We start from the raw sequence: 13,501 nt of genomic DNA, 5'->3' as shown, positions 1-13,501 counted from the left end.
CGGCAACCTCCCAATTAAATAGCAATAGTTTTCAGCCGACCCAACCAATACAGCTGAATATATGTTGTTCAAAACCATAAAATGATCGAAGATATTTGCATTCAGATATATAGCAAGTAGCAACACCTTGAACTGAAACATGTACGGTGCATTAAAACTAAAATATTGTGTAATTTGCTAGTAAGAAGTAGCTGCTGGATGGTGTTTAAAAAAGTCAGGACCTTCAGCTCAGCTAGCTAGTAGGTTTGGGTATTGATATCAAATTTATAGTAAGAGAATTAAATTGCTTGCCAAATTTGTACCTTTTCATTTTATTTACTTTAAATAAAATCTGCCGCATTCAACTCATGCTTTTACAACGAGTAGGTTTGGGGATTGAGTGCTGCAATTAAGCGTGAATCAGTGGGATAAAACACAAGAAAAGTATTAGAAGAACACTAATCAACTTGGTTGCAAATTGTGCATGTTATGTTTCTTGGTTGCTAACACAAGGAAGTACTTAAATTTTAATAATTTAGTTGAATGATTAAATAAACTCAATTCTAGACATGTATTTATAAAAAAACTCAAACACTATTGAAACATAGAAACACACCCAAAATCAACCCCAAAGTCAACAATTGTATATTTTTTGGGTGTGTTTATAAATGGGTTTTGAGTGTGTGTAATGATGGGTTTTGAGTGTGTTTATAAAGTGTTTTGGGTGTTGGATTTTTTTTATAATTTTAGCTCCCATTTTGGGTATTTTAGTAAAACTCCCTAAATAATATTGGATTCAAGTGATTTTTTTTTGTACAGATAATCTTTAAATGAATATCTATAAAATAAACGGTTTGATTAGTGAAATACAAGGCAGAGTGGGGCTCTACAAAAATGTATTTCGAATAAGCTTATTTGAAGAATCCCTCAACGAAAGTATACTTGTGATTTGTTGTTTTTCTGTCCCTCACCATATTCTTCTTCCTACATACACCATCCATAATTATGAGACAAAATTTGGGATTAGGACATGGAAGAGAATGACATCCAAAGATTTGTTGATTCAAATAACTAAAGCGCACATGTTGATTTCTGTCGTGTCAAAATCACTAATTAAATCTTTACTATACCGACAAACTACTAGTTTTCAATCCCAGTGTATTTACTTCATGATTGCAATTCGCAAATGAATGCAACTCTTTGTTTAATTTACAAGTACGTATGCCATACAAAAACAGACACACAAGATTATGCTCGATGTATCTATATATATAAATAAAGACATATTGTGTTCTGGTAATCGTGTGTAAAGAAACGGACATGAACACAAAGGATGAACATGGGCACTGGTCGACCAGTAGTCGTCTCGCAAGCCGTCAGGCTGCCGGTAGCCCAGCACATGTGTTATCATAAATATACAACTCTCTCGCAAAAATATATAAAAACTAACAAAAGAATCATGAAATCTAACTATCCCCCTCTCTCTCTCTCTCTCTCTCTCTCTCTCTCTCTCTCTATATATATATATATATATATATATATATATATGCAGAACTCGTTCGCTCTCTCTCTCTCTCTCTCTCTCTCTCTCTCTCTATATATATATATATATGCGGATGTGCAATATTATTAAGTATAAAAATGATTTTGAATAATCATTTTCTCAAGATAATTTTTGGCTTTTATTCCTTATACATCAAATAAGAAAACTTAATTTTATGGGATTTTAGTATGAAGTATATATTAACTTAATGAGCCATCATTTTTAGCCTAAATCGTATTTTGCACTAAAACCGAATTTTCATATTTTGATTTGGTGGGAATTTGATTTTCTAGTATTTTTATTTGAATCCAAATGGGGGGTACTTCCTTATTTACATTGTAAACTTAAGTAAATGAGTAATATAAAAATAAATAAAAGTAAAAAGACAAAGACATTTACTTAAATGTTGAAAATGGAAATAAGATAATCTGTACACTAGTTGAGCAAAGGGCAATTTGAAGCACCTACAATGGTTTTTCCGACGAAGGGAGGTGCAGCTGCACCTCCTTGCGCCTTAATAGATCCGCCCTATATATATATATATATATATATATATATATATATATGCAAACTCGTTCGGACATTTAAAACATTGCATGCATGCCCTCTTGTGGCATCCTGCATATTCGATATACATCTTAATCCATGTGAACTTAATTAGTACTTGTTTGTTTTCGACATCAGCAGCTCAGATTAACGCTTAGTTGTTAAGGCAAAAACATTGCTGCATGCCCTCTTGTGGCATCCTAGTTTTTGTTAAAAATAAAATCCACATAATTAAGGAAATGGGTAAATAAATAGTCCAACTTCGTTAGGTTCACATTTTCCACACAAAAAACTTAACAAAAAAGAAAGTGTGATAGTGTACGACGTTATCCAAGGGTAACTTGACTACAGGACTTAAATTAGCTAGCTTAGTACGTTTCATGTATTTATAGCCTATGGGGGATGCTAACTACTACCTAAATCATTAAGCCAACTCTCTAGCTAGCTATCATATAGAGGTGGGTTTGACTTGAAATAAGACCTCTATGGGTTTAAACCAACTCAGTGTCTCTAAAGGAAGACTCTTACGGATTGTTTGGTAACGTAAGATGCTTATGTTGTCAGACTGTGAATCTGAATCATTAATCAGGTTGAATATGTTATTCATATTCACAATCTACTAATATAAGCATTTGTCTGGTAATGCAAATTTGGCAATAAAACATTACCCTAAACGAGCCATTTTGAAATCAGCCAAGTGATTATTGAATAATTAATCTCATTAATATATAATTCAACCTTTTTTGTACCCTAAATTTGTGACTCGAGTTGTGCATGAACCCCATCGTGGTTATTGGGTTGGTAATTGGCCCATATATCACCTAACCCCAAGACTAGCCCGAGTGGTGCCCGCCTCCCCGGGGCACCAAATTAGAAGTCCCAAAAAAATATTAATAAAATCTAAAATATTTAAAAGGTCAAAAATTAAAGATTTTTTTTTTTCCTAAAATACATTTAAAAAAGCAATATCCAAGAGAGATTTGCTTATCCAAACAGACAGCAGAGAGAGCTGCAGAAGCAGAAGTATAAGCAGCAAAAATGGCGACAATGCCACCGTCGTCTCTGCAACTCTCGAACCCATTCCCACTTGCGTCTACATCAACAAAATCCCACGCTCCCAAACCCCTCCTTTCCTTCACCACCCGAGCCACCGACTCCGAAACACCGCCCTCAGAGCCCTCGTCCGAATCTGGGTCCGACCCGGATGACTTCGACAGCAAGCTGAGCCAAGTCCGACTCCGCTACCGCAGCGGAACCGGCAAGAAAGCGGAGCTCCGGAAGACCAAGAAGTCGAAAAGCGGGTCCGGATCCTTATCCGGGTCCAACTTATACCTTCCACCGGTTCCGCTTAAGGAGCCGGCGTCGGGCGGGTTGAAGGTGGATTTCGGGTTCAGTCCGTACAGCGAAAGGATGAACGGTCGAATCGCGACTCTGGGGTTAACGGCGTTACTGCTGGTGGAGCTGGCGACGGGGAAGAGTGTGCTGAAATATCATACGCCGTCAGTTGTGCTGATTCAGGTGTATTTCGTGGCGGCGGTTGCAGCTGTCTATATAAAGTATGAGAAGGAGAAGGTCAGTGTGTGGCCTCAGTCCTCTCCGCCGCCCAAAGATTGAATCTTTGATTAAGCAAATTAATCATATGTGATTAAGTGTTTTTATTTTTATTAAATTTAAGTGCTTAATTATTATTTTTGGAATGCCATCTTTTTTGGGTCAAAAATAGTGTAACCCATTCTCTAATTTAACCTTTGAATATAAGATTACTTCACTCCTTCAAAATTAGACAATAACCTTTCATTTGTAACACTAAACCACCACTTGGTGTTACAAATTCACATATGTTATGACACATGAATTAGTTACACCGGTAACACTACGTGTCAGTGTTCTTCAGACGATATTTCTCGAGGCAGAAATATTCTTTGAAAAAATAATAAAGCATTGATTAATCTAGGAAGATAACTGGAGAATAATCTTTGGATACAAGAAGAAAACTTTAAAAACTTTAAAATTTTCTTATTCTTCTTTCTCTAGTATATTTACCATATTCTTCTATCATCACCCCGAAAAGAAAGAACGAAAATTAGATACTAACTAACTGGCCTAAGACCCAAAACGGGCATATTTCAGGCAAAGCATATTTCTGGGGGAAATCGGATTCTTTTCATTCAGTAATCTATTTTCTCTAAAGTTACAGGGGAACCCCAAATGCCTAATCGGTCTGGGATGCCCACTCTTTGTTGCGCATTTTAGATTGTGAAGGCAGAGCATGATCTTCATCTTCAACTGCTCTCAACTAGAATAAAATTTGGGTACATACAAATTGGCTATAAAGGTGTCCGTGTCAAAAAATCATTAACAGCGAGATTCGCGTCTCCGTGGGACACCGCGTCGGTCTCTGGCATGTAAAGACTTGAAGACGTTGGCTGCACATCAAACAAACTCATTTGGTGAAAATATTGTCTAAATACAAAATACCTAATGTACTTGTTACAGCTAAAACTAAGCATCCAACTGCTAATGCTTCATGCCGTCTTGTCTTCATGCAAAGAACCGTAGGTTCAACCGTACGTTAATGTCTTTAGCATACTTTGTTTCAAACTCAATTCCATAAAAGATATTTAGGACTACAAACATCTACATCCATGTGGGAAAAAAAATGGTGTAACTGAAACCTACCTTAGTATCGATCTGCATTTCTCCGTTGTTATCTGCAATAAGGCATGCACCATGCACTTTCAACCATTCAATGCATTCATCCAATCCCTCTGAATCCTTCTCCTCACTTCCCTCATTTGCAGGTGCAATGGTGGTAAATCCCAGAATTTGAGCAACATAAGAAACAGGTATCGTAGGTCGATATGATCGACACATGCAGCTCACTGCCTTATACCGCATCTTTTCAACATAAAGATCTGCAGAAAGAAGAGAAATAATATGAAATGATCCTTTTATTTTATCCTTTTACATTCCTAAATAAAAATAGTTTCATATGAGATGCCCACCCATAAGGCAGGGGCTCAGGTTAGGAGCTGTCTTGTAGAGCCTGAAGAACATAACATAATTCCCTGAAGTCACAGCTGCACGAACTGCAAGAGCATGTTTAACAGCTTCATCCCTTTTTGCTTCAGCTGACAAGCTAAATTCAACAACATTTAACATTATATTTCAAAGTCATCTTACATTATCTGAAAAACTGAAAGGGGAAATATCACTTTAGCTCAGCTTATTAAACAACATTTAGCATTATATTCAAAGTCATGTCCTATATTTCATCAAATAGGAATTGAATTTGAGTATTCCTTATTCTTTTTCTTTTTTTGGCCATAGAGTATCCATTGCTAACTGTATCATAAATCAGGTACCCATTCATTAATTGCTCAAATTTCAAAACAGCCATGAACTTGTATCCCCCCGAGTCGGGAAATATAGGACATGCATAGTGTGACCTAGTGCAAGAGTGTGGGCATCATGCACACATGTATGTGTAGTTAGTACTTCAAAAATAAAATAACGGTGCTGGTAGACAAGTAAAAGACAACCATTCTGAATATCCATGACATCCAAATAATTTTGTAACTTTTTGTTTCCCAAGATCTGCCAAATGCACATCTTTCATAAGCTAAAAATTAAAATTATCATACCGATGGGGTGAACTCCCCCCTCATGACAAGTATTTGTGGAACTTTAACAAACAAAAAAGAAACACTTAATATATTTCTAGTAACAAGCCAACACATAATCTCCATACGAAGAAAAGTCACTTTGCTTTGAGTTTTACTGACCTTGCCATTGATGATACAAGATCTCTGTTATTATTTGAGTGAAGGATAACACAAAGCAAGTTGTATGCAGAAAACTCCATATGGCATCCCTCAATACCTTCAGCATAGAGAGATTTCAACTGTGACTGGCACTGAAACCACATGAAAGTCGATTATTTGACACCTCAGCTTATAAGAAAATAAATAGCTTTGAAAATTGAATTATTCAATAGTAGTATTGGTTCTTTTTAATTCAGTAATCTTTATTTGTTTTTTCTCTAAGAAAAGGTAAATCAATTTGTAATTCTATTGGATCAGTTCATTCATATCGCCATAAGTAAACCAAAACAGTTATAAAGACAGTATTGAAGTCAAACTAATCAAATTTATTGATTCTCTTAGACAAGTCCCAAAACCTCCCTTGTCAAGGTAGTTATTATAGTCTGCCATAGTCATCTTCTTCGTCGTTGATTCATGCCATAAAGTGTTTATTTTCAACCACAGTAAGGTCACCAACCTGATTATACTCTGGCAGATCCCCGACTTCCAATGATAAGCGAGCATGGGTTTCATACACCTGAACATGATATTAGGTGGAATGAATGACATAAACTGATGTGAACATGACTCTGACAAGGATTGTGTGTCAGTAGTTGTGAGACAAAAGAAAGTGTCTACAGTAAGCGAATTAAAAATTTAAAAATTAAAACAAAAAACAAAAAGATTAAAATTATATATTGTCAATAAAGGAAGCCACGTTTGACAAACAATGTGATATTAGGATCTAAAGAAAGCATATGGCATTAAGGTTAGATATAAGAGGGGATTAATGCACCTGACTCTAATTAGCTGAAAAAGGCGTAGCTGAGTTTTTTAAAGTAGTCAACAGTCCGTTTTGAAAAATAGGATAGTTGGTCAGCACAGGAAGGGTAGATAAACTAGAGACCCATATGATAAAAAATAAAGAGAGACCAATAGATATCAAATGTACCTTCACTGTTAGGTGATTGCGAATTCGTTGGACAGTCAGATCCTGACGAATGGACTTCAACTGGTCACATTTATAAAGGTAATTCTTTTGGGAACTTTGTACCATAAGCAGAGCTTTTTCAAGAACATCCTCCGGCCTTACCTGTCAGGTAGAAAGGATTCCTTAGCCGATTAATTATATCACACATGGAAACCCACCAGTTCATTTAATTTATTCACCTCAGACAGTTCATAAAAGAAAAGGGTGTGAAATATAGATCTTACAGTCGCAGGATCAGGTGCAGAAGTGAGGCGCAAATAACGTTTCTCAATTTCCTGGCAGGTCCCCTTAACAGTAAGAGAATCCCAGTCAATGTCCTCAACAGCCCTGCTGCCACCATCTTCAAAATTTTTGCTGAGCACCAAGGCATTAGCCCTTCTGGTATACAAGTTTCCGCCACCAGCCTTTTTCGGTTTGAAGTGATTATTTTGTGCTCGATGTCCTTGCACTCTTTCAAAACGCCTAGAGCGACTTTCACGTCTCTTTCTTTCCTCAGGTGAGTCCGCAAGGGCCATTGCTCCAGCATAATATGCTGTTAAACTTTCTTCCTTATCACTATCACTAGATGCATCACCATTCTCAGCAGTACTTACACCGTCAGAAAGACGCTGCTTCTTAAATGGCTTCTGGGTCATCTTACTTGCAGTTTTCTGCTCCAGTGAAGCAAACTTTCCATTACTTGTATTATCACCCTTGACCCCAGCACTCCCCATCCATGGCTGCATATGTGAACACAAATTATATAACTCTAAGCTACTCAAGTATTATGCATAGATTATGTATATTTCAGATACTAAAATTATAAATAAAATATACATCTATAGTTAGACAATTGGACCTTTCCAAGAATGAATAAAAAGGAAAGGAAGAAAAAATAATTACCTTTCTTTCCTTATTAATGACATGTACCCATGAAAATTTTAAACTATCATTATTGGCAGATGCTGGTTTCTCAACTGGCTTCTCCTCTGGTAGAGGTTCCCATCTACTCCTGGATCGTCTACTTGGACTTCTATTGTACTTTGGCAATGACGAAACAAGGTTTGAAGACTGTAAACTGCTGCAGAACAAGAGCGGATCAATGTTCAATAAATTGGGACCTGAAACTTTAGAACTTCCACCGTGTAACAAATGTATCATGTAACCAGAACTAACAATCATTTGTAAAATTAAATGAATCAACGCACTAGGACAGAGTAGGTGAGAAAATGTGACAAAACAACAAACCAAATCTGACTAATGGGCTGATCACTTCCAATACAGTGGTTATCAAAATATTCATAAACTACTTGTTCATATAATAATTTTGTATCACTGAACTAGTTTCCCCCACGACCATTTGAAGGGCCATACAGTCTGTTTATCACCAAACTTTAAAATATCTTTGTGTATACTAGAGATACAGTTGAAAAGTACTTAACTGGAAATAAAGGTCCAGCAATTATAGAGTAAATAAGTTCAAGGTGGATAAATGCATTGTGAGCTTCACATTAACACACAGAGAGAGAGAGAGAGGTACTCTTTATTAACAGTATCTTCATTTGGCAGAGGGAAAAGAGGCTCAGTATCCCAGTCTCGTGTGTAAAGTGTACCATCAGCTGTTGCCTTGGTAATAATCTGAAAAGAAAATTAAGGACCTTTACATACCATATGCATCCTATCCAAAAACACATACGTATAGAGAAAATAAACTATTGCATGTATCATGTCCATGAAACTAACATAGAGTTTCAGCAGCACGCCAGAATGTGCATCTGCCTCTCAAGTTGCAACAAAAAATTTCAAGACATACAGATGCTCAAAAGCAAAATGGTTCCTTGATTCATAAACATTGCACTAATTTCTACCATCAAATGAACATTTGTGGTAGAAGCAATCTGGAAATTGATGGGAAAATGATGTTCATAGGCATGTGTGCTTCATATAAAAATCTTATGTGGCAGGAAAAGTTTAGGTTCATAGAAAATCGTTACATCTTGCAGAGAGCTTAAGACTCAAAAACTTTTCACACTGGATATGTATAATGGTGTTTATATTCATCACTACATATTAGATAACAGTTACTAAGGGAGGTTACAATTAAAAGCCAAAAATCAGGCAACACATGCCAAAGAAGGGACAAGAGGCCATGAACATGTATGATTTTACACTTGCCAAAGAATAAATTCTAACTGATTCGGTTTACCTCCTTCATGACAGACTGACAAGCAACCATTTGTGTATCATCTTTACAGCGAGCCAAAGCCCTCTCGACATAACCACGCAGTGACTTAGGAAACATACCAGGCTGAAAATGAAAAACAAAAAGATAATAAATAAATAACACATCATTGGCTACAGCATAAATTATTAAGTCATGAACTCGAGGAGGAGAGAACAGAGACACACATAGCACCAAAAATAGTGAAAACACATCATCAATAACCCTGTTGGTAGCATATGACACGCAATCTCCAAAAACTCATCCTTATAGCAATGCAAAATAATTTTATATTCAAAATGATTAAGATGCTAAAGACATGCACTACACCTAAACAACACCCAGGGTTTAAAACTCAATGATCAACCGCAACCACAGTTAAGCCCTTACATAGCTAAAATGTATATGTTTGCTAGATTTTGCATCAGCTCTTGGCACTTTAAGAGAAGGAATGACATTTTATTTTATTACTATCAAACCATATCATAATGCAAGCCCTGAAAAATTACAGATGGCTTTAGGGTTAAATCATCCTTTGTATTTAGAGGTGTAGGTTCATCTCATGTTATTTCTGTGTTTGAAAAAGTACTCTTCAACTGAAAATATTAGAGGAAACAAAAGGTCCTTTCATCTATAACATTACTGGAACAGGATTTCCCCCAAACCCCAAACCCTCTCCACTTTTCCTTTTACAAGAGCACACATTTCAAAGCCATATGCTTATTTCAATAATTATTCTTTGTGGTGGCACTATATGCTGCTCCATCACTATACCATTTTTTATTTTCTTTTAAGTGAGAATCTTGCACATGCTTGCATTTGCAAAAAGTTAATAGCAGGAAAAGCCAATTTATCTTAAGTTACAATTTAAGAACCATGCAAAGTAGATGACATAACACGCTTGCAACCTAGCAAGAGCACTTTTAAAAGGCGCACAAATTTCAAAGTACCTACTCGTAACATCTTTCTGAATGAAAAGATTGCAAGCAATGACCACGGAAGCTTTGCTTGCCTTTTTGAATAACATTATGTTTGTATGTATTTACTAGTCAATCTGGCAAGAAACTCACTAAATCTTGATATTTAGAAAGGCCACACAATCATCAAAGCAAAAGACATACCTTAAGTAGAGAATCAGCAGTACAACTGGATGTCACCTTGTCAACCGGCTTTGGCAGTGAAACACTGATATAAGCAGGTTTTGCTGCTGATGTGGTTATAGAGCTATCCTTCTCAGTTTTTGGTAAACCCAAGGTGAGATTTGAAGTGATTCTAGGGTTTGTTGGAATCTGCAGTTTATTTACTCTTCGTGTATCTACAGATGGAGCAGGTTGTGAATGTGATTGGTAACTATGAGATGCAAGGGATGGAACAGGTTGTGAGGGTGATTGGTAGCCATGAGACGCATGGGATGGAACAGGTTGTGAAGGTGATTGGTAGCTATGAGACGCATGGGATGGAACGGGTTGTGAGGGTGATTGGTAGCTATGAGACCCATGGGATGGAACAGGTTGTGAGGATGATTGGTAAGTATGAGACGCATGGGATGGTACAGATTGTGAGGGTGGCTGGTAAGTATTGGACACATGGGGCACCTGCTGAGAAGCAGGATACTGCATGTTGGGTGCTTGGGAAAATGCACTTTTCTGTTGATCCAGAAAGCTATCATAAGAAGTTTTCTGATCCAAAGGCTTTTGAAAGTGTGGTTGCATAGGACTACTGTGGTGAATTTGAGATTGAGAAGTAGGAGCCCCATGATTCCAGTAACCATCATGAGCACCAGGCTGAGAAACCAAAAAATGACAACAATAATTTACTAACTAAACATATTTCAAGAGCAAAGTCATGATTATAGAAGAGAGATTTGAATTTGAGATCAGATCAATAATATCAGATACAACCATCAACTGTAGTGGTCAAGAACATCATGGAAATCTATATAATGGTTGGTTTAAAACAATTACAGTATTAATTGTAAGTTCTAAAGTGATGATAATGAACAAAGATATAAGACTAAAAATGAAAGGGGGAGGGGGGCAGTAAAAGTAACACATGCCATGATGCACGCTAAGGCTGTAATACAGAATCTGAAAGTATAACTACCCTTTGCACCAGCAATAATCTTGAAGACAATATCACTCATTAATGACAACTTTAATGATATGGAAACTAGGGCATGGATCATTATTAGAAATGAACAATACACCATATCAAGAAGAGTAATCATATGAGGGCATGTAACTTTTCTTAAACCCCTCCACGAAAGGAAATTCAAACCTGCACTGATGGCAATTCAGGTGGACTGGGTTCTGGCCTCCAAGAAGGAGCATACGGAGGTGGTGGTGGTAGCTGGATGTCCGAGGTTTGATACCCAATGGTAACACCTGGAACCGGACATCCCACATTGGGTGTACTAGTAACAGAAATGTTCTCAGTCCCAGGAGCACAGCTGACTTCTGTTTGACTGTAATAATCTGCCCATTGCTTGTAGTGTTGCTGATAATTTTGTGAAGTGGAAGTTGCAGTACCAGAACTATATGCAGCACTGGTATCTGGAGCATACTGTGCATACTGATTAGAGGTATAATTTGCATAATTTCCGCCATTCCAAGCAGTGGTCTGATTATTGTAACCGCTACTTGAGTAACCTCCAGCTGTCTGATAATCAGCAGGATTGTAGTAAGTGCTTGAATAACTTGCAGACCCAGCATAAGACCCTGTATTCTGAAATGAGGAAAGAGGCTGATAAGGAGCACCTGTATTTTGATATGCTCCTACGGGCTGTGGGTAGGAAGTGTTGGATTGCTGCTGATAGTTGTTATAGTAACCTTGGAATCCTGCGCTTCCATAACCATATGGATCCGCAGAATTTTGGTATGAAGCATAGGTATTGTAGTCTTGTGGTGTATTTACTGTTCCCAAACTCGATGAACTACTCCCAGGTGGCTGTGGATGCTGATCATATTGATAAGTTGAATGAGAATGAGTCCCATTATCTGTGGAGCTATTATCCACCCTATGAATGGTCCATGATGAGGCTTCTGAACCAGTTGTTGAGGGAGGATATGAAGGCGTCTGTCCTTGGCTTGCATTAACAATATAGCGATTCTAAAACACAAATAAATGCAAAACCCTGTTAATCCATGTTAATATTCCAGAGACATTAATCAATTAATACTAATATATAAGAAAAATCTAAACAAAGTCCAAAAGAACTAAAAATGGCTATCGTAAATGTTGTTGACATATCGAGTAAAACAAATGGGATATAACAGATGCAAAATCAGAGACAACAAGATAATGTAGGCAGGCAATGTAGGCCACTTGGTATGATAATTTTTTGCTCAAGATAATAGCACCCAGATAACCATTTGACCTAAACTAAAAAAAAGTTAGTCTTTTACAACTAAACTACCATATGCCTGCGTATGCATAGAGATTGCATGCAAAATCAAAGTTCAAACACATTCTATATGGCCACCAAAGCTGTTCTCGTCAAAGCAAACCTCTAACACTGAAACAAAGCATAAATGGAAGCTCGTACTGTTAAACAGAATTCAATACAAAAGGCATAAAAGAGAACAAGTTGGTGTATTCGTAATTACCTCAAGAGAATTGGGGTCCAGTGGAGCAACGGTCTCAGTATTACCTCCTTGGTTCATCATTTCTTTAACATCCTGCTACATAACAAAACCAAAATATTAAAAAACCAAAAAACCAAAAATGAGAAGCCAAAAATTCAATAATAAGCTATAAAACCCTAATTGACTGCTAATGAAAATCGATCCTCAGCTCCATACCTTCAAACAAACATCACTGTGTCAACCTTGAAACGCAGTTTGACTTATGCGAAAGCTGATTGATGGAATCGAAGGCAAACAGGGTAGAGGAAAACCCAGAAAAAAGATTGAGATCAACAACAACGAAGAACAAGAACAACCAAAAACAGAAAAAAAGAATTTTCACTATTAAAACCTAAGTATTGCACCAAATAGTATGTATGAAATTTATAAAAAGCAGGAAAATTAATAAAAACTAGAGGCAGATTGGAGAGAACAGCGATAGAAATATGCGGATGAAATTTCTGAAAGGGATGAGAAAGAGAGAGAAGGAGGAGGAGGAGGAGGTTGGGGTTGAAGTTTCAACCGGGGGTCTAGGTTGGGTCTCTTGGGTCGTGTTTGCGGGTTTTGGGACTTGGTGTTTGGCGGTAGACGAAGATAATTATTTTTGCTACTGTAGATGCTCTTTCTCCTTATTTTTATTTACCCAAACTTACCCCTTAAATTTACCATTTGCCACCACCGCTGTTACTGGTAAATATAAGAAATTTCAATGCACATTGCCTACTTGTTTTGCAATTGTTTTATTTTTAATCCGAACCGTTTATCACAAATCCCTTAAAATTTACCATTTGGGACCTCTGTTACTAGTAAAATATA

At 36.9% G+C, this 13,501-nt stretch overlaps 2 protein-coding genes across 5 annotated transcripts; one reads left to right on the top strand and one right to left on the bottom strand.

The window, feature by feature from the left end:
• Positions 1 to 3,028: 3,028 nt before the first annotated feature.
• LOC103332562 (FKBP-type peptidyl-prolyl cis-trans isomerase) lies at positions 3,029 to 3,765 on the top strand. The gene has a single exon (XM_008235305.3). The coding sequence runs from the start codon at positions 3,107 to 3,109 to the stop codon at positions 3,680 to 3,682; it is 576 nt and encodes a 191-aa protein (XP_008233527.2). The 5' UTR covers positions 3,029 to 3,106; the 3' UTR covers positions 3,683 to 3,765.
• Positions 3,766 to 3,986: 221 nt separating this feature from the next.
• SAC3A (SAC3/GANP/Nin1/mts3/eIF-3 p25 family) lies at positions 3,987 to 13,291 on the bottom strand. 4 transcript variants are annotated; one of them, XM_089053485.1, is made up of 14 exons: positions 12,863 to 13,291; positions 12,668 to 12,739; positions 11,340 to 12,170; positions 10,184 to 10,846; positions 9,048 to 9,149; positions 8,382 to 8,479; positions 7,745 to 7,922; positions 7,087 to 7,581; positions 6,824 to 6,964; positions 6,350 to 6,409; positions 5,854 to 5,984; positions 5,074 to 5,207; positions 4,748 to 4,983; positions 3,987 to 4,494 (listed from the first exon to the last, which is right to left on the bottom strand). In XM_089053485.1, exons 2-14 carry the CDS (start codon positions 12,725 to 12,727, stop codon positions 4,396 to 4,398), a joined length of 3,228 nt encoding a protein of 1,075 aa, XP_088909611.1. In that variant the 5' UTR covers positions 12,728 to 12,739; positions 12,863 to 13,291; the 3' UTR covers positions 3,987 to 4,395. The 4 variants fall into 4 exon arrangements, with proteins under 4 accessions (XP_088909611.1, XP_016650159.2, XP_088909613.1 ...); XM_016794673.2 differs by having other exon boundaries at positions 7,745 to 7,919; XM_089053487.1 differs by having other exon boundaries at positions 7,745 to 7,919; positions 12,668 to 12,742; positions 12,863 to 13,256.
• Between the last annotated feature and the right edge of the window lie 210 nt (positions 13,292 to 13,501).

This window comes from Prunus mume, linkage group LG5 (genome assembly GCF_029339155.1).
Source record: "Prunus mume cultivar Tortuosa linkage group LG5, ASM2933915v1, whole genome shotgun sequence".
Classification (NCBI taxonomy): domain Eukaryota; kingdom Viridiplantae; phylum Streptophyta; class Magnoliopsida; order Rosales; family Rosaceae; genus Prunus; species Prunus mume.
The sequence above is the reverse complement of the archived record's forward strand: the minus strand, read 5'-3'. Positions and strand labels throughout refer to the sequence as shown.